The sequence below is a fragment of the Rhinoraja longicauda genome, chromosome 35 (assembly GCF_053455715.1).
Source record: "Rhinoraja longicauda isolate Sanriku21f chromosome 35, sRhiLon1.1, whole genome shotgun sequence".
NCBI classification, from domain to species: Eukaryota; Metazoa; Chordata; class Chondrichthyes; order Rajiformes; family Arhynchobatidae; genus Rhinoraja; species Rhinoraja longicauda.
Genome location: NC_135987.1, coordinates 19030415 through 19053770, shown reverse-complemented (window position 1 = coordinate 19053770; position 23356 = coordinate 19030415). Strand labels below are relative to the sequence as shown.

General features: G+C 38.3%; 1 protein-coding gene across 2 annotated transcripts in view; it reads left to right on the top strand.

The window, feature by feature from the left end:
• Positions 1–22590, top strand: part of parga (poly (ADP-ribose) glycohydrolase a) — a 108619-nt gene extending 86029 nt beyond the window's left edge. For both annotated transcript variants that reach the window (XM_078428378.1, XM_078428377.1), the window contains exons 14-18: positions 4013–4091; positions 6318–6426; positions 19720–19825; positions 21008–21136; positions 21679–22590. In XM_078428378.1, the coding sequence (XP_078284504.1) occupies positions 4013–4091; positions 6318–6426; positions 19720–19825; positions 21008–21136; positions 21679–21821 (566 nt within the window). In that variant the 3' untranslated portion in view covers positions 21822–22590. The remainder of the gene's footprint in view (positions 1–4012; positions 4092–6317; positions 6427–19719; positions 19826–21007; positions 21137–21678) is intronic.
• Positions 22591–23356: the final 766 nt, after the last annotated feature.

Sequence of the window (23356 nt, the reverse complement as noted above, 5' to 3'; positions counted from 1 at the left end):
GTGGAGGGCTACTCCTATCGGTGGAAGGACTGATTTGGGGGTCACAGGTATAAAATGGGGGAGAATTAAGAATGTCATGAGAAAAATCTTTAATGCAGCATGTGGTTAGAATCTGGAATTCACTGCTTGCAGATTTGGTGGAAACTGGTCCCATTGTAGCCTCAAGCTGAAACTAGATTACTATACAGCGAGAAACAAGTTAAAATATGGAAGTGTACTGAGAAGGGGGTAGGAGTGGATGGCAGGAATGAATTACTTCGGTAGAGAGCTGGTGTAGACCACAATGGGCCAAATGACGATCTCCTGTTTTGCAATCTGTATATGATTCTACAGTTGCAGAGTGCATTGCATCATGTTAAAGGATTTTTGTGCTCTTATTAATTGGATCAATTTGATATTTTAATTTATTTATATTCAGCCATTTAAAACAACATATAAGCGTAAGCAGCCATCTGTGATGTTATTAATACTTTAGGGTTCCACATAGGAAATTGTGGGTTCCATCTACATTCTCGGGATTGAACAGTCAGATACCGTGGTAAAATAACTGTTATGAGATTGAACTGCTTTGTGATTGAGCTGTTGAACTTTGCTTTGCCTGCCCTCACATGTGATTATACAGATGGTACTAGTTAAATAAGACTAGCAAATGTCATATCATTTTATAGACATCTGTCCCTCAGTAAATATTGCCTAAATTCTGTCATTTGCTTGAAAGTTTACTTCTAAGATGTTGCAGTACACGAGATTGCTCCTCTCCGTTACTACAGTGTCTACATTACTACAGAAGTAGTTCAACTTCTACAGAAGTAGTGATGCAGTTCAGAATTACTTAAATTTGGTAACAGTTCAATTTAAATGAATTATTGTCATTTATTATGAAAGTGGTCTCAACAGTTTTGCATTTAGAAGTACTTGCAGCAAATAATTTTTCCTGATATCTTCACTTTGCCTCATGCAGCCTGGTTTGCCTTTGTGTTCTGAACATCAATCAGCTGATGGTGCTCCGCCAAAGAATCTTCAACGTAATACTTCCAAGATGAAGTGAAATTATGTGTTTCAATCTCATTCTCAGCGGTCAGATCTACCGAGAGTTAATTGAGGAAAATAGATCAATTTTACCAAATCTATGGTTCCCATTAGACGTGTTTTCAACAAGTGACATACAAAACAACCAGTAGTATAAGAAAATAACTGCAGATAGAGAGGAGCATCTACAAAACAACCAGCTTGGCTGTCTGTTCAAACTAGAAGAAAGTTGCATTAAGTAAGAGCAGTTTTGAGTCTCAACAGAAGAGGGGGCTAAAGTTAGCCTTTCCATCAGCAGCAATCTTTTGCCAGTCATATGCCATATTAGCTTACTAAATTACTGTGGTTTTAAGCATGCAGACTTTTGAATATACCAAGCCATTTGATTGTCATAAACTTCTATCTATTATATCCCGATGGCCAGGAATCAAATGTAGAGTTGAAGATTTAATGTATTTGTAGCTGTCAAGAATTTGACTACTTCACAGTGGCAGATTGCAGCATGGCGCTTCAATTTAATGTAATTTACTAATTATCGTTCACTTAAAAGGAAACTATCGCATCAAGGTTTGCCAATTATCTTTTTGTTTTTTTTCTTCTTTGTCAAGTTCAGTCCAGACTGACGGGAGTAGATTATATAGCTGGATCGCTGGGGACATCCTGATGGAAACATTATCACCAAGTGCAATTTGTTGTCAACTGCTAAAACAGAAAGCTACAGCGCTTTCCTTTTGCAGACAGATGGTGTTTACATTTGCAGTTGTATTATTTTACATTGTTTTCAGCAACTCAAAACTAATAGGGTTACAAAACGGTAATCTAATCTCAGGCTTGAAACAAGATCATGAATAGCAAGAGGAAAGCACCACACAGTTCATGGTTAACATCAGAATCAATTACATCAATTTGTGTTGCTAATAATAATTGTAGATGATTTTCTATTTTATGATTATGAATTTTTAAATGATTTTAATAAACAATTTTATGTTTTGATGGTGCACACATATTTGAATGATGTTGCGCAGCTCATGAGAATAAAAAAACACTGAAGAGAGAGTGAAGAGAAGGTTGCAACTCTTATTATTTAATAAGGAGAGTTAAGTCAGGTTGAATCATCCTAATTGTTAACTAGTTACTGGATTTCTGAGAATATCGAAACATCAGGTCACAATTGGATTAGGCAGTGATGTTTCTTGCAGTTGACCCATAATGTGAAAGTTTACTCATAAATAATGGCCAATAATTTCAGAAGGCTTCTATTTACTGTACAACTGCCTCCCATCTAAATGTCCACACCAACAAGATCTTCAAATTTATTTGGTTTTAAATTTAAAACATTTTTTTTTTAAATCAGCATATGTAATTTCGATGATTAGCTTAATTCCATGTTTGTTTAATAACCTTATTTTTCTTTGTGTAAAGAGGTTTTAAATGAAGTAATATCACTGCTTTTTACTTCTCATTTTGCTGCCAGTGACATTTCTTCAGCCTGTTAGTCACCAGACCATCTTAACGAGATCACTGTACATGTCACAGATACCTTGTCATAGTGCCTAATTAGAAATCAAAAGAGCTTTATAGGCAGGATTTTTTTTTCATGGTCGTTTCAGGGAAAAGCCAGGCTATGAAATTATTTAACATTATTTATTGACAACATCCCACTGCGTTGGAGGCAGAACCGATGATTTGCAGCAAACTGTTCAACGTACAACAACAACATAATTCCTCTTTTGTAAGAAAAAGATAGTTGATGGAAGACAGTTGCTCATAAATTATGTGTATGTATCTATCTCTTTTGAACAACCACTTGGGCAACAAGCTTGATTGACATAGGTATTTTCCATTCTGTATGGCCACAGCAGAGTAAACAGCCATTATTAAAATGATATCATGTCAACAGAGTTATATAATGCAAGCAGCAGCAAAGAAAAGTATAAAATAAATTGTTGAAATTAAAGATTTTGTGCTGATCAAAAGGAATTTGTCTATTTCATGCTTGCCCCAATTACACGGTTGATATCTAGACTGTTACTATTGTTACATTCATATTGCTATGTTCATACCATTAATGAAACTGAAATTTATCCAGAATTTGTGCCTGTTTGTGACATTTCAATCAGTCAATTAACTTGTTAAAAGTTGACTCATCTCCAAACTTGCAAAATATTTTTTTGATGGAATGGGTATAAATGGGGCACCTCCTTGTTGATGTTTGAGGGAAAGTTACTGAAAGTAACCAATGTGAGCTAAACCAATCTATCTTGAATTACTCATGCTCTTGGCAATATCCCAGAAGACCTTGGACCTTCATTGTCATTCACTAATAATCGCTCAAATCTGCTTTAATTTGTTTCATTAATATTATGCAGGATAGTTCTGAAAGAGCTTTACTGAAGTGCATATGGAAGGCCAATTATCCAACATTTTACTCTTATTCCATTATCCGTGCCTTTATTTAAACTATCTATTTTTATGTTTATAAGTGATATGAGCAGAATTAGGCCATTCGGCCCATCAAGCCTATTCCGCCATTCAATCATGGCTGATCTATCTTCCCCTCTTAACCCCATTCTCCTGCCTTCTCTCAATAACCCCTGACATCCATTCTAATCAAGAATCTATCTATTTCTGTCTTAAAAATATCCATCCTTTCCGTGGCAATGTATTCCACAGATTCACCACTATCTGATTAATGACATTCCTCCTCATCTCCTTCCTAAAGAAACGTTCTTTTATTCTGAGGCTATTACCTCTTGTCCTAGACTCTCCCACTAGTGGAAACATCCTCTCCACATCCACTCTATCCAAGCCTTTCACTATTATTTAAAATAATTCTATGAACAAAGTGGACCTATCTCAGCAAATTACAGAATCATTCTACTCTACGCGGACAATTTTCTGGCATTTCAAAAATAACTACCAGATCTCCGTTGATTGATTTAAAAGAACAATAATTTGTTACAAACAATCTTTCCACTTTCAGGTACGGAGCAGTACAGCATCTACGAAGGCTACGCAGATTCCTACAGATGGGTGGGGTGCTGCAACGATCAGATTCCAAGGTATATAATGAATATTTATCTTTAGAGACTACTGCAGAAATTATGTCTCATTTTCTAAAAAATCTGCTTGTTTTCCTTCTTCTTGCGTTTGAGGCAGCAGAAATTATGTAACGCCCCCAGGCACGGTAGCCAGTGCAATGTGCTGTTGTCGAGGGCCGTGAGGTCTACCCCTCCACCAGGGGGACGGAGGACAGTGCAGTCGAAAATGCCGTGCTGCGCTGTTTTCTGGTCTGCTCCACACACGCAGGCTGCTGATGGACGAACCCCCAACGATGCATGTTGGCATTGAACCGGCCGACCCCTGTGTGGAGCCGGTTCAGGGCGACCCACTCTTTGCGGGGCATGTCCGAGCCGGGTGGGGCTGTGGTGTTCGGTGCGACGGTGAATTGAGGAGGTCGCGATGTCTGTTCCCAGCTGGTTCTCCATGCTCCCAGTATGTTGAAACCGGAGCCACAGAGGGTCGCTGCATGACGGGAGAAAGGGTGACGAGATGACAGGCGTTGAGGTCCCAGTTGCTGTGAATCCTGGGCGAGGTGGTGCAAAGGATGTTTGGCATCTGATGGCGCCTTGCATACCAGCCTATGAGTGAAGAACTCTCTGCGAAGCTTGGCGGGTGCGATACCTGTGAGCACCGGCAGGAGATCCGTCGGAGTAGGGCGTAGGCCTTAACGTACAAGATAATGGATGAATCACTTCTATTAAACAGATATGTTTCAGGGTTACAGTAATAGAGCAATTTTAATACTAGATTAGAAAACCAAGTTGTGGGACAGTGATACTGAGACAGAATTTTCATGGCCACCATGGTAGCATGGTAGCTTGTGTATTATAAAAAAGTTGAAGAATTGGCAGATATCTCAGCTAGATATCCCAATCAAAACAGTGGCACTAGACCATGTCATTCTAGGCTATTTATTTGTACGGATATCTACAATGCATAGCAAATAACAGTGGAGTAGAGAGGAAAATTATTTCAGCCCGATAACCCTGCACCAGACCTTGGAGAACAAACTGCAGCTAAATGTTTGCAAGCAGACATATATTTTCATTGAAGATAGACACAAAAAGCTGGAGTAACTCTGTGGGTCAGGCAGCATCTCTGGAGAAAAGGAATAGGTGATGTTTCCGGTCGACCCTTCTTACAGAGAGCAGGTCCAGAGAACAAATGAATGAAAGGTATGCAAAAGGACAAATCAAAGCTTCTTTTGCACACCTTTTATTCATTTGTATCTTTTCACATCTCGCGTTTCCCTCTCCCCTGGCTCTCAGTCAGAAGAAGGTTCTCGACCTGAAACGTCACCTATTCCTTTTCTCCAGAGATGCTGCCTGACCCACTGAGTTACTCTAGCTTTTTGTGTCTATCTTCCATGTAAACCAGCATCTGCAGTTCGTTCCTACATTTCATTGCATTCATATTTCCCTAGAACACTCCCAAACTCTATACAGTAGGGATGCAGGAACAGGTCAAGGTGTCATTTAATCTGCAAATGGCTGCTCTTGGTACATCAGCAATCACTCGTTTCAGAAAATGAGATATCCGGCTGCTCATTGTGCTCAGACATCTCTGTACTGAACATAATCTTCTGTTGCCTCCTCTCAATATACCCAAGGGAAATGGGCATTCTCTTGTGCCCAGGTCTGGAAGATTAGTTTCAATGAGTAGTTTCAGTCACATGAAGAAGTTTATCTGACTGTCTTTTTTTACAGTGAAGAGACACTGTGGAGAAACATATCTCAATGCTTTATCAGAGCTGATTTAGAGAAAATTGAATCATTGGTATCAAGTTCTGATTAAGCACTATATGTGGTCAACAATGTTAATAATGATAGTTGACTTGCAAAATTACGTCACATTCTGAAACATTTTCCCTTATGTTGCTCCTCATTGGCTGTGACTGCTTTGATTATTAATTAAAAGCCTTTCGTGCTTCCATAATAAGATATCATTTCCTAAGTTCATAAGATATGTTTCTTCTTGCAATTTAAATTTTGGACAAGAGAAAAAATGGGTATTCTTTAATCACTTGAAAATGTCTAGCTACATAAACATCATTAGATTACACAAGGGCAGCATTTAATTTTATCAATTGCTATGTACCATTTTAATCTGTTTTTTAAGAAATAAGAATTTCTTATTCCTTGTTTGTGAGAGCTGACTTTGGTTGCTTTATGGATTTGTCATACAAACTTAGATTACTCTTTTTAAAAGTCTTCCTTGATATGCAGGGATGCCTGGCAGAGACACCACACAGAGATCGTAGCCATAGATGCATTACCTTTCAGGCATCATCTCGATCAATTTTCCCCACATAACTTAAAGAGAGAAATGAATAAGGTGAGTGTTTAAATCTGATTATTTTATGCGTTCTGATTTTCCTCAATTATTAACTTTTGTTTTGTCTTGTATCGTCTTTGTACTTTTGAACACATCCTGATATGAGAAATTAAAATTAGAATTTTTATAATGAATGAACCAAAATGAATGTTTGTAGTTATGTTTAATTACTGCTTCAGGTAATGGGTTTGAATTGTGAAAATTAGTTTAAGAGAAACATCAAAACATTTAAATCAATAACAAAGCCCAAACCTTCGCTTAAAAATTGTGAAAATATTGATTATAGGACTATGTATTTCTGTGTATATGCTTGTATATAATCAACCTTATCAGATTTTAAGCTTTTCAATGTATATTCCCGTGGTAAATGTACATCCCCATTACAAATAGTGAGCTACACCTTTTGTAATTTAAATAGTTCTTAAGTCAAAACTTGAGGCACTTAACAATTTTTTTTAGAAAAAAATTAATGGCTTTCCATGTTTCTAATTTAAAAACCAAAATTTGAAGTCTGCCCTTTGATAATACTAAACCATTACATGGAACAATTATTTTTTGTTTTTAATTTATAAAAGTTTTGTATTTTTATTAATAAAAATGGTTCTTTAATTATGAATTCTGCAACATGCAAACTAAACTGTTTACTGTAAACATCAGACTCAACAGTATATTGAAAGGTTTCCATTTTTGTTGTCTGTGCAATGCGTATTTATCAGGTTATAATCTATTGAACTGGGATAAGCCATTTGAGAGGCACTCATACTTCGGAGATACTTGATATCAACAAATCTAGACTTTCTGAATTCACTAATATTGACTTTTAAATCTCTTGCTCACTGAAAAATGAAGTAAGCAGTAGAAGTGATATCTTAGAGTACAAATTGGGTAGGGAATATAAATTGTTGCTTGAAAGTAGATTGTGTGATGGCAGCAGGCATCCTCTTGCATGCAGTGGCATGAGCTCGGATTGAGTACATGTTGGGGAGTTTGTAGAAGCAGGAACGATAGCAACGTTCAAGAGCCATTTGGACATGTGAACAGACAGGGAATAGAGCGGTAGGACCATGTGTGGGCAGATCAGATTAGTTTAGATTGCCATCATTGTCGGTACTGACTCTAGGCCCTGTTCACAAAACAGCTCTACAAATCAGGCCCTTTTCAGGAAGATTAAATCAATCATTGGTTGCTCTCAATGATTTGGTTTGTTTTATTTGTATAGTTTGTTTCTTTGGAGTATCTAGTTGAACTATTCTAGAGCCATTTGGACTGAGAGCGGTCTGCTCACTACACTGGACAATTGAGTTTTTGTTTCCTAAAAAATTATATATTTTTTAAGAGTCGAGATGGAAAAGTACCACAGTACAAATTGTACGTAATTATGATATTCTGGACAGGTCTTTTAGATGTGTAGGGCACTGGGTAATGTGAAAGTTCATACTTTGGTGATACTAAAGAACTTTTCATGCAAGAAGTAGTAATTTAACTTTAAAATGGAGACACAAAGAATCGCAAATGCTGGAATCTTGAGTAAAACACTCACTCCTTGCATCTTCTGATACAGTAATGACGTAGTGCTATACTTCTGATATAGTACTCTTCCAAAATACTATCTTCAAAAAGAAAAAGAAGGAATCTGCTTTAGTGTTATATTTTTATAACCCTGAGGAACCGACTGGCACAACTGTTCCTGTGATTGTAAAGGCAAAAACATCCCACAACTGACTAAAGACTGGAAAATCCAGTAATCTTAGCTTTTTCCAAAACCCTCGTAATTCATTAAATAATCCACCTAAGAGGATAATTGTCCACCCAAGGCCTTATTTTACCATGTTGCCAACGACACCTTGACAGTAGAATATTCTTCAGTGTTCCTGGAAGTATCATCAAGTCTCTGAAGTAGACTTACTTTGATTGATATCTCTGAACCAGGGTGATACTAAAACTATCCTCGACAGTGCCAACCTTTCTGATTGAACTACACTGGCCGCTAGTGAAATGTTATCATTCTTTCTAAAGTCGTGGCAGTGGCTTAGCTATTCATCTCCAATTGCACGGCTTCTGGTTCAAACCCTTCCAATCCATCTCAATGTAACTACTGAAGCCACAGCAACCAAGCCCATTATTTGTATCCTGTCGTGTTGTGGCTTTTAACTGTGCTGTGTGTTTAGCAATTCAAAAGGGGATATAATAGTAATGCATCAACATTTGAGAAAATCAGTGAATTGATTGATTAATTGATTGATTGATTGAAAGATACAGCATGGAAACAGGCCATTTGGCCCACTGAGACCACACTCATTATCAATCACCCTTTCACACTAATTCTATTTTATCCTACTTTCGCATCCACTCCTGACACATTGGAGACAATTTACAGAAGCCAATTAACCTACCAACCTTTGGGACATGGGAGGAAACTGGAGCACCCAATGGAAACCAACATAGTCGCAGGGAGAACTCCACACTGTGAAAACTCTACAGAGGCCCAGATTGTACCTGGGACTCTGGCGCTGTGAGGCAGCAGTTCTTCCAGCTGCCCTGCAAAGTTTTGAGTGTTTTGCTTTGCTGAATATTGAAGCATTATCCTTGGCTGTAGGCAGGCAAGGAACAAAATGGCAAATTCTGACTTTTGATACTTTGTTTCTTGGAGAGTAAGTACCCTTTTCCACAACAACGTTTTCTCTGGAAGTAGTCTTCCAATCAACGTTTCACCATGTCTTAGGATGTCCGGGACATTAATATGGTAGCATTATATTATTATAGTGACTTAGCCAACTGAATTTAATGATTGCTGTCTTTCTTGTTCCTGTTTCTCAATGTAATTTACTTCCATGCCATGAGAAAATAAAATATAACCTCGATTTAATGAGATGGTCTGCTCATCACTGAAAAAATAAGTTATATTTTTTAGATGATGAGAATAATGTTGTTGCCTTATTTTTGACTTTCTACCGTGTAGAGTCCAGGTTAACCTGCCTGCTTCACTTGATTCAGAAATGATTGGAAAAAAATACATCGAGTGTACTGTTCAATTCAATTTCCTTTCCCATAAAAATGGAAATTTGAAACTACATTCTCATAAATATATTATAATGGTCATTACAGTGTCAGGGAGATGTCAAATGAGCTTTACTGTAATGTTAACTTGTACAACTTTAGTCAAAATTACATGGAAATATAATCACAGATTTAGACACAGAAAATATTCACAGTTTAGTTGAACTTTGTTCTGCTGTTGCACATTTTGCTGTTTTGTCATGAAATGTTAAAAGACACCGAGAAAAGAATCAATGGACAATAGGTGCAGGAGTAGGCCATTCGGCCCTTCGTGCCAGCACCGCCATTCACGGTGATCATGGCTGATCATCCACAATCAGTACCCCGTTCCTGCCTTCTCCCCATATCCCTTGACTCCGCTATCTTTAAGAGCTCTATCTAACTCTCTCTTGAAAGCATCCAGAGAATTGGCCTCCACTGCCTTCTAAGGCAGAGAATTCCACAGATTCACAACTCTATGGGTGAATTTTTTTTTCCTCATCTCCGATCTAAATGGCCTACCCCTTATTCTTAAACTGGCCCCTGGTTCTGGACTCCCCCAACATCGGGAACATGTGTCCAATCCCTTAATAATCTTATATGTTTCAATAAGATCCCTTCTCACCCTTCTATGAATGTTTCTATGAATCCTTCTATGAATCATAGTACAGCACAAGAACAGGCCCTTCAGCCCACAATTAACATGCTATTATATTTCTCCAAATGCAGCAGTGAAAGGATTTCCCCCCAAAATTCCAATAATTTAAAGATAGAGATAGTTTCGGCTCTGTGGATCTAATCTTGTCCTCCTTTTGGCACCTGAGGATATGAAGAGGAATTGAGAATGGGAATCTAACATCGAATCTAATCTGGCCTGGAATCTTCAGGAATTCCTGAAACAATTGGGGAAATAATTGTGCACCTGGACATGATGCCACTGAGATGCCACTGAGCTAGCACAAGAAAGGGTATAGAGTAAACCCTTCAGCGTATTTTACAATCAGTGAAATACTTCAAACTGCAATTTAGAACTACAAATTTTGCAATTAAATTGGATGAAAAATAAATTGGCATCATTTTTTAACTGGAATCCATTCATAATAGATAAGATATTCAATCACATTGAAGATTTTTAATGATGGCAAATTGTACAGATTTCCTAATGACCTTAACTGACTGGTTTGCTGACAGCTCAGATTTTTACAAGCAACACCAGTGCCTAAATTATAAGTTGAAGGAAATACCAGACTTCCATTAGCGTAGCAAGTGATGTGTTGCTGCAAAATTACTGCAGTGTTCTGGTTTCGAAAATTTCCTAAACATGAGTGAGATCACTAATTACTAGTGAATGTGAATCTAATGGAAGAATGTCGTACTGTACTAAATAATCATGCTTTCAAGAGAGAGTTAGATAGAGCTCTTAAAGATAGCAGAGTCAAGGGATATGGAGAGAAGGCAGGAACGGGGTGTTGATTGTGGATGATCAGCCATGATCACAGTGAATGGCGGTGCTGGCACGAAGGGCCGAATGGCCTACTCCTGCACCTATTGTCCATTGCTTTGGTTTCAGTCCAGTTTTGTTTTTGCATTCCAGTTTTATTTGTTATGAACTATTGCCTTTCATATTTAAAATCCAGGTAAATTTTCAACAAGACAAATTATCCTCAATGAATGGGCGGGTATTGAGTACAAGAGTCAGGAAGTCATTAGAATTGCTTTGTAGGACTTTGGTTAAGCCACATTTGGAGTATTGCTCACAGTTCTGGTTGCCCCATTGGGAAGGATGTGGAGACTTTGGAGAGGACGCACAGAAGGTTCACCAGGACGATGCCCGGATTATGGGGTATAAGCTACAGGGAGCGGTTGGACAGACTTGGATTGTTTTCTCTGGAACACTGGAGGATGCAGGAAGATCTGATAGAATCTGTATATTAAGTTACGACAGGCATAGATAGGGTAGACAGTCAGAACATTTTTCCCAGGATGGAAAAATCAAATAGTTGAGGGCATAATTTGAAGCTGAGAGGGGCAAAATTTAAAGGGGATGTGTACGAAAAGGGACTGGTGAGTCCTGGAATGCACTGCCACGGGTATTGTTTGAGGCAGGTGTGATAGTGGCATTTAAGGCACATGGATATGCAGGGAATGGAGGGATATGGATTATGTGTAGTTAGATGTTGTTGGCATCATGTGCACCACAGACATTGTGGGCCAAAGTGCTTGTTTTGTGCTGTTCTGGTGTATGTTCGATGTTCCATAACCTGAATGATATCCTGGTGGTATTAATATCAGGATATGTTACCTGGCTTAGTTCTATGTTCTGCAGATCATTTTTTTAATGTTGCAATATTTTTGCCTGGACACAATAGATGCACTTTAAAAAGTTCCAGGCATGAAAATTGGATTTTGATCTCCTCCTGAAAAATAAATTATTTTGCCCTGGCTGTCATACTGTTACATAAAGAAAACCTCAAATGTTCCTTTGAAATTTTAATTGTTCGCAGTCCTTCCTGCTGTTACTGTAACAAGCTGTTGTTCTTGTATCCATGGTTTCCATGCATTTTCAGTCGGCAATTTAATGCTTTAAAGAATTCATTGTAATTGCTGAGTGGCAACTTCGGAACCTGCACAGAAGATGTCCAGTCACATGAGATAAAAGATATGTTGTGAGCACATAAAGAATAAGAAGAAAACTACAGAAGGACTAGAGCTTATTAAGAACTACAAAGGTAACCTTTGGGGAGACAGTGGACGTGGGTATGGTTTGTGATGAAGATTGTGAGATTATGTTTTGTAAAAATGGGAGAATGCCCATATTGTAATTAACATTGTGAAACTGCGTGGGATGAAGGTAGTTTTTTGGGAGTTATTAAGGGGTTTTTGAAAATAAATTAATTACCAAGTCCAAATGTAACCCAAATTGTTAAAAGAATCATAGGCAGAAACTGCAGAGGAACTGACTACATTTTTTTCAATCCTCTGTCAAAGTTGCATTACTTGTTTGTGTCTTACTCTCTTTTTAAAATGCAGGCCAGTTAGTATAACTGCATTGATGGGCAAATTACTGATCCTTGAATGAATTCCAAAATAAACCTTCATTTAGCACAGGAGTGATTAATTGGGTGCAGTCAGCATGGATTTGTTAAGGGGAGCTCATGTCCAACTGATTGAATACTTTGAAGAGGACAGTATGTTTGAAGTAGATTATGTAGCTTTTAGTAAGGCTCATGACAAGGTCACCCATGGAATGCTGGTCAAAAAAGTAAAAGACTGAGGGATTGGTGACAAATTTGAGCCAAAATTGGCTCAGTGGCAAGAAACCAAACTGTGATGACTGGGAGGCACTTTGATCGGCTTGGACTTGTTGGGCCGAATACCCTGTTTCCATGCTTTATAAATCTATGACTCCTGAGTCGGAAATTAAAATTAACACTTTCACAAATCCACATTAAGGATGATTTGCACAGGCACGAATCCCATTTTAACTGGAGCCTAAACACTGGTGATTGATAGCAGCGGTAGAAGCAATACATCAGAGCTGAAGTAAACTGCCTAATTCCACACCGCAAATACTGTTTTAAAGAAAAAATCAGCTAAATTAACCATTTAGATGTTTATAGTTTAGATGTTTATAGTGGGTAAATTTGTTTTATACATCAGGAATTTTACTTTTGTTCAGATTATATTTAAAACATTTATTTCTCCAAAGTAGAAATCTTTGCCATTACAAATTGCTGAATGTCCCAAACTGAATGGATAGTAAAAAATTAAACTCGAGGTGCATGGGAGCTACAAAATATTTTAAAAATATTTCAGGTTGTACTTTCTGGAGACTTGGCAGTTTGTTCAAATAACAAGGAGAAATATCACACTCCTTATTGGTGAAAATGCCTAAGGTCCAGATGCACAATAAATTAATATAGTAAAGTTTAGTGGCAGTTTAATTGGAAAAATGCATTGGCAGCCCCACCACTTTTTTTTGTTGACAAATTGTTCAATCATATAACAAGTATTTTCATCTGTATTAAGATAGGTCTATGAATGACTAAGTTACATTTGCAAATAGATGAATGCTTCTAGTATCTCGGATTTGTTCACGATTTTATAAATTATTTGTCAGTAATTCATCAAGTTCGGGAAAGTGCTGAGTCTGAAGAATTTGCATCCATTAATGCAAAGCTGAGTTTAGTAAATCATAACAATTTTTCAGAACATTGGAACTCGGCAGTCTCGGTTTGGCTGCTTTGCAGCCATTAATTCATTTCAGCTGTAACTACCAGTCAAAAAGGCCAATGTTTGGTCAAAGTAATGTTTTTAATTTCTTATAGTGTGTTTGGCAATAGGTCGTGTCCCTTGTGTGCAAATCATAGATGTGAAGCTGGGACCTGCTGAATTTCAGTGCTGAATTTCAGCTGCGGCGGCTGATACAACTTCAGGTGTCACTTTATTCTGCATTATTATGAAATGTGCGGTATCTGAAATACCTTACCCAATTTAACGCATCAGCTAATACCTTAATTTGAATTAGCAAGGAATGATGCGTAAGCACCCATAACTGTCTCACCAGCTGAATGTTCTTGTGTTCAACTGATCAACAATTGTCAGTCACCTCATTTAAAAAAAATTGTGTTTTCTAACTGCTGCACAAATTAGTTGAATTTTATTGCTAGAAGATGGTTTTCTTATCTAAAGTGTCTTCTTTTTATATGTCGACATCCACCATGCTTCAAAGTTACTCCACTTAGAAATATCTTGAGAAAGCAGTCAAACTGCCTCGCACAATTCCTGTTCTGCGGATGAGACATTAAAACTGAGACCCGTTTCTTCATTCAGGTGTTGCAGGTGGCCCATAGCATTCTGCGTAAGTCCTGGTGTGATGTAGCAAACACCCTGCAATGTACACTACACAAGCTAAAGTTTAATTGCAGTGAAAACTTGGTTAGTGCAAAATGTCTGCCAGGTTATATTCACTAGATTAACAGATTACTAGATTAACTAGATTAACACTCTGTTTACATATGAAACACGGTCACTTCCGTGAATTGTAAGCAGGTGCCTGTCAAAATGAAATACTTTCTCTTATGCACTGATATTCTGGAGATGATCAAAACCCAACAGAATTTCAGTTCAAAAAGCTCAGAATGGAAAGAGAAATGGGATGGCAGTTTGAAGGAGCAGAATAAAAATGTCTGTTGCAAATAAAAGATATGACTACTGCAAACAGAACTCTTGGCAAAACATTTATTATATATTTGAAGGCCTAAACCAGCATCAGTTAATGTCTACAGCTTTTTGTGTCTATCATCAGTTAATGTCTTTGTATTCATTAGCAAAGATAGAATAGGACAGTCCGATGGGGCTTGTGAAAGCACGAGAAAACTGTGGCAGTGAAATTATTCTGTTTGACCCGTTATAGCTGCACATTGTGCCTTCTTACACGTGCAGACTCATGAACAATATTCCAGATCTCACATCAACTGACTGTAGTATAAATACCACACCACATTCATCGACTAATAAGCATCAGATTAAGTACCCTCAAAATGCATCATATTTTAAGTCATCACTTCCAAAAAATCCATAATTGTCATTGTTTTGATTCATCAGAAGGACAAAGGAATATAGGAGCAGGCCACTTGGCCCCAGAGCCTGCCCTGCCATTCAATAAGAACATGGCTGAACTTTGCTGGCTTCAACTCCTTGTTATTCCTTCTCTGCACAGAAGAAATCATACTCTCTCCCACTATTCCTCCTCACGTTCATGCTCCCCTCACCTCTCTCTTCAACACCCGGCAAAGGGGCGGCTTAGTGGTGCAGCGGTAGAGTTGCTGCCTCACAGCGCCAGTGGCCCGAGTTCAGTCCTGACTACAAGTGCTGCCTGTATGGAGTTTGTACGTTCTTCCTGTGGGTTTTCTCCGGGTGCTCGATTTCCTCCCACACTGCAAAGACGTACGGGTTTGTAGGTTAATCAGCTGCTGTATATTGTAAAATTGTCCCCAGTGCGTAGGATAATGCTAGTGGACGGGGTGACCGCTGGTCGGCGCGGACTAAGTGGGCTGAACGTCTTGTTTCTGCTCTGTATCTCTAAAGTCACCCCTTACCCTCAATCTTTTGGTATTCGAACCTAATAACATTCACCATAATTGGTCTTTTTTGTTCACAGATAATGCCAACTATCGGTTGACCTCTTGTGTTTTACTGCCGCCAAAAATATCTTTCAATGTATTGTTCTATTTTAATATTTAATACTTATTTGAAGTTTGCATTTCTATAATCTTTTGATAACGCCAAAATTAGCGCTAACGTTAGCACAATGTCTTTAACAATGTGTTTTTTATATTGCCTATAACCCTGATTTTGCATAGGTTTAGAAAATGCTCTGGCTTAGTGACTTGCTGTTGCTGTAACCAAAGGGCAATTTAGCTTACCTGGATTGAATTACTCCTGTGAGATATCGCCTCAGCACACAACGCCCTGTTCAGCTGGCTATTAAGCTCACACATATCTCTTTGGTAATTGAGTCAGACTGGGGCACACACTGATGTTAACCTATTACAACATTGTACATTTGCAGTGGAACAAATATGACAACTAATTTTAGCGAGAGATAAGCCTGGCATAAAATAGATTGCGTTACACCTACATATCTCAATGAAATGGTACTCCCACTGCAAGATGATCTATTTGGTGCTTGTGTCGTTCATTGGCTTGGATTTCTATGCAGTTTTTGCACAAACTTTGAATAATGCATGATGTTTAAATTATGCAAAGTGAGTAAAATATATGCTTATTTCAGTAATGGTAAAAAATATTTTGAAAATGCCTTAATTCAGCTGAATGAATCTGGTAGTCCAGAGTGTCTTGCTGAAGGTTTCAAGAACATGCTAAAAATCAAAAGCATGTGATTTAATGGAGTCATGTTTAGGTGTAATTTTGGACAATGCAGTGATAAATTATTGCTTATTTTGCTGTAAATGTAGTCTTCAAAACTTTCTCTTTGTAAATAATGAGATTCTCCAATTTCAGATTTTGTGACTTTTAATCTGTTCCTTGCATCATGCAGTGAAAACCATTGATATTAATTATTTTTAGAAAATACAAGTAAATCTTATTTCAGTGCTCTGATAATATGGATCATCTGCGTGGGTCTCTTACTCACCCTGGAATCTATCGCTTTTCTCCACCATCAGTTAGATTCCTGAGTATGTCCCATCAAAGTTCCTCTCTATCTTTACATTTCATTTGCAAAGTTGGAGAAAAATTATAGAGAATTTAAAAAGAAGCCGACATATTGGGGAGTGCCCACGAATGAAATATGGACAAAGGCAGGAGCCAAAGGAGAGGTCCCACAATCAAAAACAAGTTAACTAACCAATGGATCTCTGCTGTTTGCAATAGATATTGCTCTGTTATCCATCCTTAATCAAGTACGGGACTTATTTTATGTTCACTTTAACAGTGAATGACAATTCTGATTAATAACTCAATCAAAATGTACCAAATGAAATATTCACAGTGCTTTCCTGTTACAAAATTCAAGAACAATATGTTTTCGTACAGAATTTCTGTCAACTTCTGACATATTATTTACAACCAACAACTGAAACTGATATTGTTGATACTTCAGTGCAATACAGAGGACATGCAGAACTGTTAAAGATGCCAGGTTTTAGATTAAGAATGGGACTTTTCCTGTATCCCGGTATATATTTATTCCTCAATTAGGTTTCAAAGGTCTTTTATTGTCACGTGTACCAATTAAGGTACATTGATATTCGTATGACCATACAGCCATACTAAAAAAAGCAACAAGACAATTAGATAAAAGCTAACATAAGCATCCACTGTGATTCCTCATTGTGGTAGAAGGCAATAAAGTCTAATCTTCCCATATTTTTCTTCCGCGTCGGGGCAGTCGAACCGTCCGCAGTCGGGGCGATCGAAGTTCCCACAGCCGACGGTCGAAGCTCCCGCAGTCGGGGCGATCGAAGTTCCCGCAGCTGACGGTCGAAGCTCCCGCATCGGGGCGGTCAAAGCTCCTGCGTCGTGGAGCTCCTGAAGTCGGTCTCTAACCAGGGACCGCGAGCTCCACAATGGTAAGTCCCGCAGGCTCCCGTAGTTGGAGCTCTGAAGTCGATCCCCGAGAGGGATCGCAAGCTCCGCAATGATAAGTCCCACAGGCCCTCGCGGTTGGAGCTCCCAAAGTCGGTCTCCAGCAAAGGCCACCAACTCCTCGATGTTAGGCCGCAGTGTGGACGGAGATACGATACGGAAACAAAATATCGCATCTCTGTCGAGGTAAGAGATTAGAAAAAGTTTCCTCCAACCCCCCACCCCAACCCCCACATAAAACAAGCTAAAGAACATTTAAAAAATACATTTAACATAAACTATAAAACAACAAAGAAGGAAGGGATGGACAAACTGTTGGTGAGGCAGCCATTGCTGGTGCCACCTGGTGTCTTTGTGTCTTACTACCCTCAAAACAGATCTCCATTGATATACAGGGTGCATACCTCGATATATGGATATAGAAACTAACTATTATATAAATATATATATATATATATATAGTAACTAACCATCGTGGTTTTCCTCATAAGGGTGAAGATTGCACTTTGAAAGTCCAATCTGATATGAAAGGCACTTTATAAATTTAATTTCAATATATGATATTGCCATGTTATGTAATTCATTTTCTTATCAAATGTCAGTGGTGCATGCTTAGCAATAAGGTTGAAGTAAAATGATAGGTGGAATTTAATTTCTGTTTTTAATGATGCAGGCTCTAACATAAGGGCTATCAGGCCTTGTTTAAATGTTTAATGATAGTATAGAGGAAAGAATAATGTGGAAAACCACATAGCTATCACAAAAAAAATCAATGAGCTGTTCACTATCTAATGTATAGATTCTCCTGTAGTTGATTGTTTTGATTTTTTTTTGTTGAAAAAGTGCACTGTTTGCGATTGAATGAGCTCCTTCTTATGAATCCAATTACCTTTCTCCACCTTCACATCATGCCCAATGCACAACTAAAGAGAGCAGGTTTTTCAATCCATTTGGTTGCCAAACATTTTAACTCCCATTCCCATACTGACCTTTCTAGTCCTGGGCCTCCTCCACTGTCAGAGTGAAGCCCCATGCAAATTGGAAGAACAGCACCTCATATTTCACTTGGGCAGCTTATAACCCAGCGGAATGAATATTGATTTCTCTTATTTCAAGTACACCTTGCATTCCCCCTCTCTCTGCCCCTCCACCACCCTGGTCATCCTGCTAGTTCCACTGTTTGCATCCATATATCTCTTCATTGTCACCTATTCCACAGCCAACAATGGACCATTGCGGGCTCCACCTTGGCCATCAGTGCCAGCTGGGATTTATTCTGAGCCTTTTCATACCTCTAGTTTCCCTGTCCCCTGAAGTCAGTCTGAAGAAGGGTTTCCACCCGAAACGTCACCTATTCCTTTTCTCCAGAAATGCTGCCTGACCCACTGAGTCTATCCTGTATGCTGAATATAACGTAGATAGCGAATGAAAAAGGCATCTCCCGACAGTGACTCTTCTTCATGTCCTTCCGCTGGGACTTTGGGGTTATTTCTCTCACAGTGATGAATTGCCAATATTTTAGTCAAGTTGGTGTGGAAGTACAAGTTGAAAGATATCACAAACCACAAGAAGAGGATTTAAAAATCTAACTATAGAAAACAAATTTCCAATTTTAAGGATGAAACCCTTTTGAGAGTGCTAAAATCTGCACATAAAACCAGCGTGCATCCAAGCCTTGTAAATGCAGCTGTGCTGCTGTGTAAATGTTTACTCTTGTGATTTCTATAATCCCCAATGCTCTCAACAGGATTTCTGTAAGTAGAATGAGAAGGTTACTGGGCTTTTCTGACAAGAAAATAAATGGTTCTGGAATAAATAGCTATTCAGGTACCAAGTGTGCCAAATATTGGCATCTGTAATTAGCTAATGAAACCAGCACCAATGATGGAATAATATTTTGAATGTACTGTGCCAGGCAGAAAGAGCATTCCTTGTTAATAATACAATGAAAAATGTATGTTACAAACCAAGTTCTCCCATATCTGCAACAAATGTGCAAACTATCAAAATATGAAACAAAGACTGCAGAATTTCTCTTAACAACACATTGGGATTATCAAAATTAAAACAGTTAAAAAACATATGTTTTCCTTTGCTAATGTTGCAGGTAAAATATTTTCCTCTATGCTCTTATCTGTTTTCCAGGCTTTTTGTGGGTTTGTGCGCCCGGGCATTGATCCCAGGAATCTTTCAGCCGTAGCCACAGGGAACTGGGGGTGTGGAGCATTTGGTGGGGATGCCAAGTTAAAATGTGAGTACGCCAGTGTTCATTTTTACAAAAATGCATTCACATAAGGTGCCGAGATCCAAAGATCTTTTGGTGATTCATCCCACCTCTTTTTGTGGAAACCTTGCATACAAAATAGCATTGCAGTTCAAAAATAACTCGTGCAATGTTCTAAGGCCATCCTGAAAATATCTACTTTCTAAACCCTATGTAGTGTTTGGAGTTTAGAGATACAACATGTAAACAGGACCTTCGGCCCACCGTGACCATGCCGACCAAAGATCCTCGTACACTAACACTATCTTACACACACACTAGGGACAATTTACAATTTTTACCGAAGCCAATTAACCTGCAAACCTGTACATCTTTGGAGATGTGGGAGGCACCCAGTGAAAACCCACGCAGTCATGGGGAGAACGTACAAACTCTGTACAGACAGCACATGTAGTCAGGATCAAACATGGGTCTCTGGCGCTGTGAGGCAGCAACTCTACCGCTGTGCTGCCCCTAGTGAGAATGAATATCACAGCCATGACTTATGTAAAGAATTAAGAGATTCATTAAAATAACAGATGAATATAGCTCACTTTTAGATGCAAAAAGTTTGTGCAGAGGAACATTGTCTTTGGTTCATTGACTTTCATTAAACAACAGTAACATGTCACTGCAAGACATTTAGGTTTGGCAAGCTCGGAACAGAAGGTCAAGTCAAAGTCACACCCACGCTGAGCAAACACCTACATGTATCAATGGAAATACAATGTTCATTATATGTGCAGTTTGACAGTAGTAATGTTATGTTAGAGTTCATCCCTGGTCTCGGAGGACTCATTATAGTGCTAAGCTTTGCTTGATAATGAGTCTATTTGGGATGATATTTTTTTCATTGCTGATCCGAACACTGATAGTGTTATATTTAACCACCTCTCGTGGATTAACTGGTGCACTGTTATACTTTAGAAAAGAGTGCAAGTGTTGAAAGTACATTTACTGCAAACACTGAGGGATAATGTTAAATGCAAGACAGAAGATAGCTTTAACATTTATATATTTAAAAATGCTGTCTGTTGTAAATTCAAGAAAGGTCAGTCAGCATTTGAAAGCAAGAAATGTGTGATGATTTGGAGAAGTCTGCATTGAGGATGGATTCTTTGTTCAGCAACCAGAAGCAGGACCACTGACCAACGTGTGATTTTATTGCAGCCTTGTTGCAGCTGATGGCCGCTGCAGAAGCAGGGCGAGATGTGGTTTATTTCACCTTCGGAGACCAGGAATTAATGACCGAGATACACGATATGTACATGTTCCTGAGCGAGAAAGAGCAGACTGTTGGTAAGCTAATCTCATTTGTAACGGAGTGCAGATTGTCACCCTCTACAGTCTGGCTTTGGAGCAGCAGATTGTTAGTGGCAGCAACATCTCCTGCATTATTGTAATAGATCCTTTGCATGGACTCATAGAGGTAAAGTCATAGTCCCAAAGAGATGTGGGTTTGACAGTCAATTGGCCTCTGTAAATTGCCCCTAGTTGTCGGGAGTGGATGAGAAAGGGGGATAATATAGAACTCGTGTGAATCGGTGGTTGACGTGAGCTCAGTGGGCCCTAAGGCCTGTTTCCATGCTGCATATTTCAATCAATCGATGAATCAAACAAAACTATACAGCATGCAAACAGGCCTTGATAATAAAGAGTTAAAATTCAGTACATGGTAAAAGTGCAACTTTTTTGTTAAGCCTCTTAAAATATCTGCCTTGTATTCCTCGTGACTCTTTAGAGCAGTAGATATTATAAGGAATTTTCAGAATAAATTCTGATACAATTGTTCCAATCTAAAAATAAACGAACCAAGTGGTAATCTACTTCTACTTTTACAGGTCAAATATACAAACTTTTGGAACGATATTGGTGTGAGGTGTGCAGAACCTGTTCTTTCTCAAGACCAAACATCAAACTCTACAACTTCATTCACGATTCTGTAGGTTTGTACCTAGATTCAACAGATGAAGATGATGATTGATAACAATTAAAGATCGACGATAATGTAAAGGCTGTCATTAGACTGGTGAGATGGCTGGGCTTTGTGGCTCATCACCACAGTAATCCTCCCACAGGTTCTTGATGCCACAGCCCCACTCTTCTGTAACAAAATCTTGCAAAACATGGCCCATTATTCTGACGGTGAATATTTACTGAAGTAACATGCTCATCAGAATGAGGGTATGAATGGTAAGATGCTTGTCAAAGCGAGCAGTCAAACCTGAAGTGGAAGTTCAGGGGGTGAGTAACTGTGTGAACCTGTTAACCAGAGGCTAACCAGGGCAGTATATACCTGTTCTATATAGTACATATTATGCTATTATTATTGAAGAATAGTTACCAATATAAATTAAGAGGAATGCAAATATTCTGATGGAATAAACCAGTTATCTATTATTTTTGGAATAATCTCTGCTTAAATAATTTAAATCAAAGTCAAAACCCCAGCATGCTTACGGCATGCCTTTGTTAATCTTAGCAAGAAAGTATGTCAAATGTAAATTGCAGGAGGAACCACATCATCCTCTTTGGCTTGTATTGTGAGCAAAAAACAATAGGTGGGTGTTTTATTTTCCTTGTTTAAAAATACCTAAAATTTCATATATCAATGGTGTATTATTTTAGACTGTGGTACTCAATGCTGAACATGTTCAGGAATATTAGCTGCTGTCTAATGGATTGTTGTCAGTCATAAAGGGGGAATTCTGTACTGACATGTAAAGAAATATTTTTTTTTATTTGTCCAAATAAAGGTCTTCTGTTGAGTACAAGATTTTGGGGATTTCTTTATCTTCATAAGTGTTATATAATGCAAGCAGCAGCAAAAAATATATATAAAATAATAAAAGGATAAATTGTTGAAATTAAGGATTTTGTGCCGATCAAAAGATTAAAAGGAATTTGTCTATTTCATGCTTGCCCCAATTACACAGTTGATATCTTCTGTTACTGTTATTACATTCATATTGCTACGTTCATACCATTAGTGAAACTGAAATTTATCCAGAATTTGTGCCTGTTTGTGACATTTCAATCAGTCAATTAACTTATTAAAAGCTGACTCATCTCCGAACTTGCAAAATATATTTGTTATGGAGTGGGTATAAATGGGGCACCTCCTTGTAGATGTTTGAGGGAATCAGACACTGAAAGTAACCAATGTGAGCTGAGCCAGTTTGCAATATCGGTCCCCAGAACATCTTGGACCTTCATTGTCATTCACCAATAAACACAAAAATCTGCTTTAATTTGTTTCATGCAGGATAGTTCTTAATGAGCTTTATTGAAGTGAATATGTGAAGGCCAATTATCCAACATTTTACTCTTATTCCATTATCCTTGCCTTTTGTTTATTTAAACTGTCTATTTTCAGAGCAGAATTAGGCCATTCGGCTCAGCAAGTCTACTCCACCATTCAATCATGGCTGATCTACAGTATCTAACCCTCTTAACCCCATTCTCCTGCCTTCTCTCAAGAACCCCTGACACCTGTACTAATCAAGAATCTATCTATCT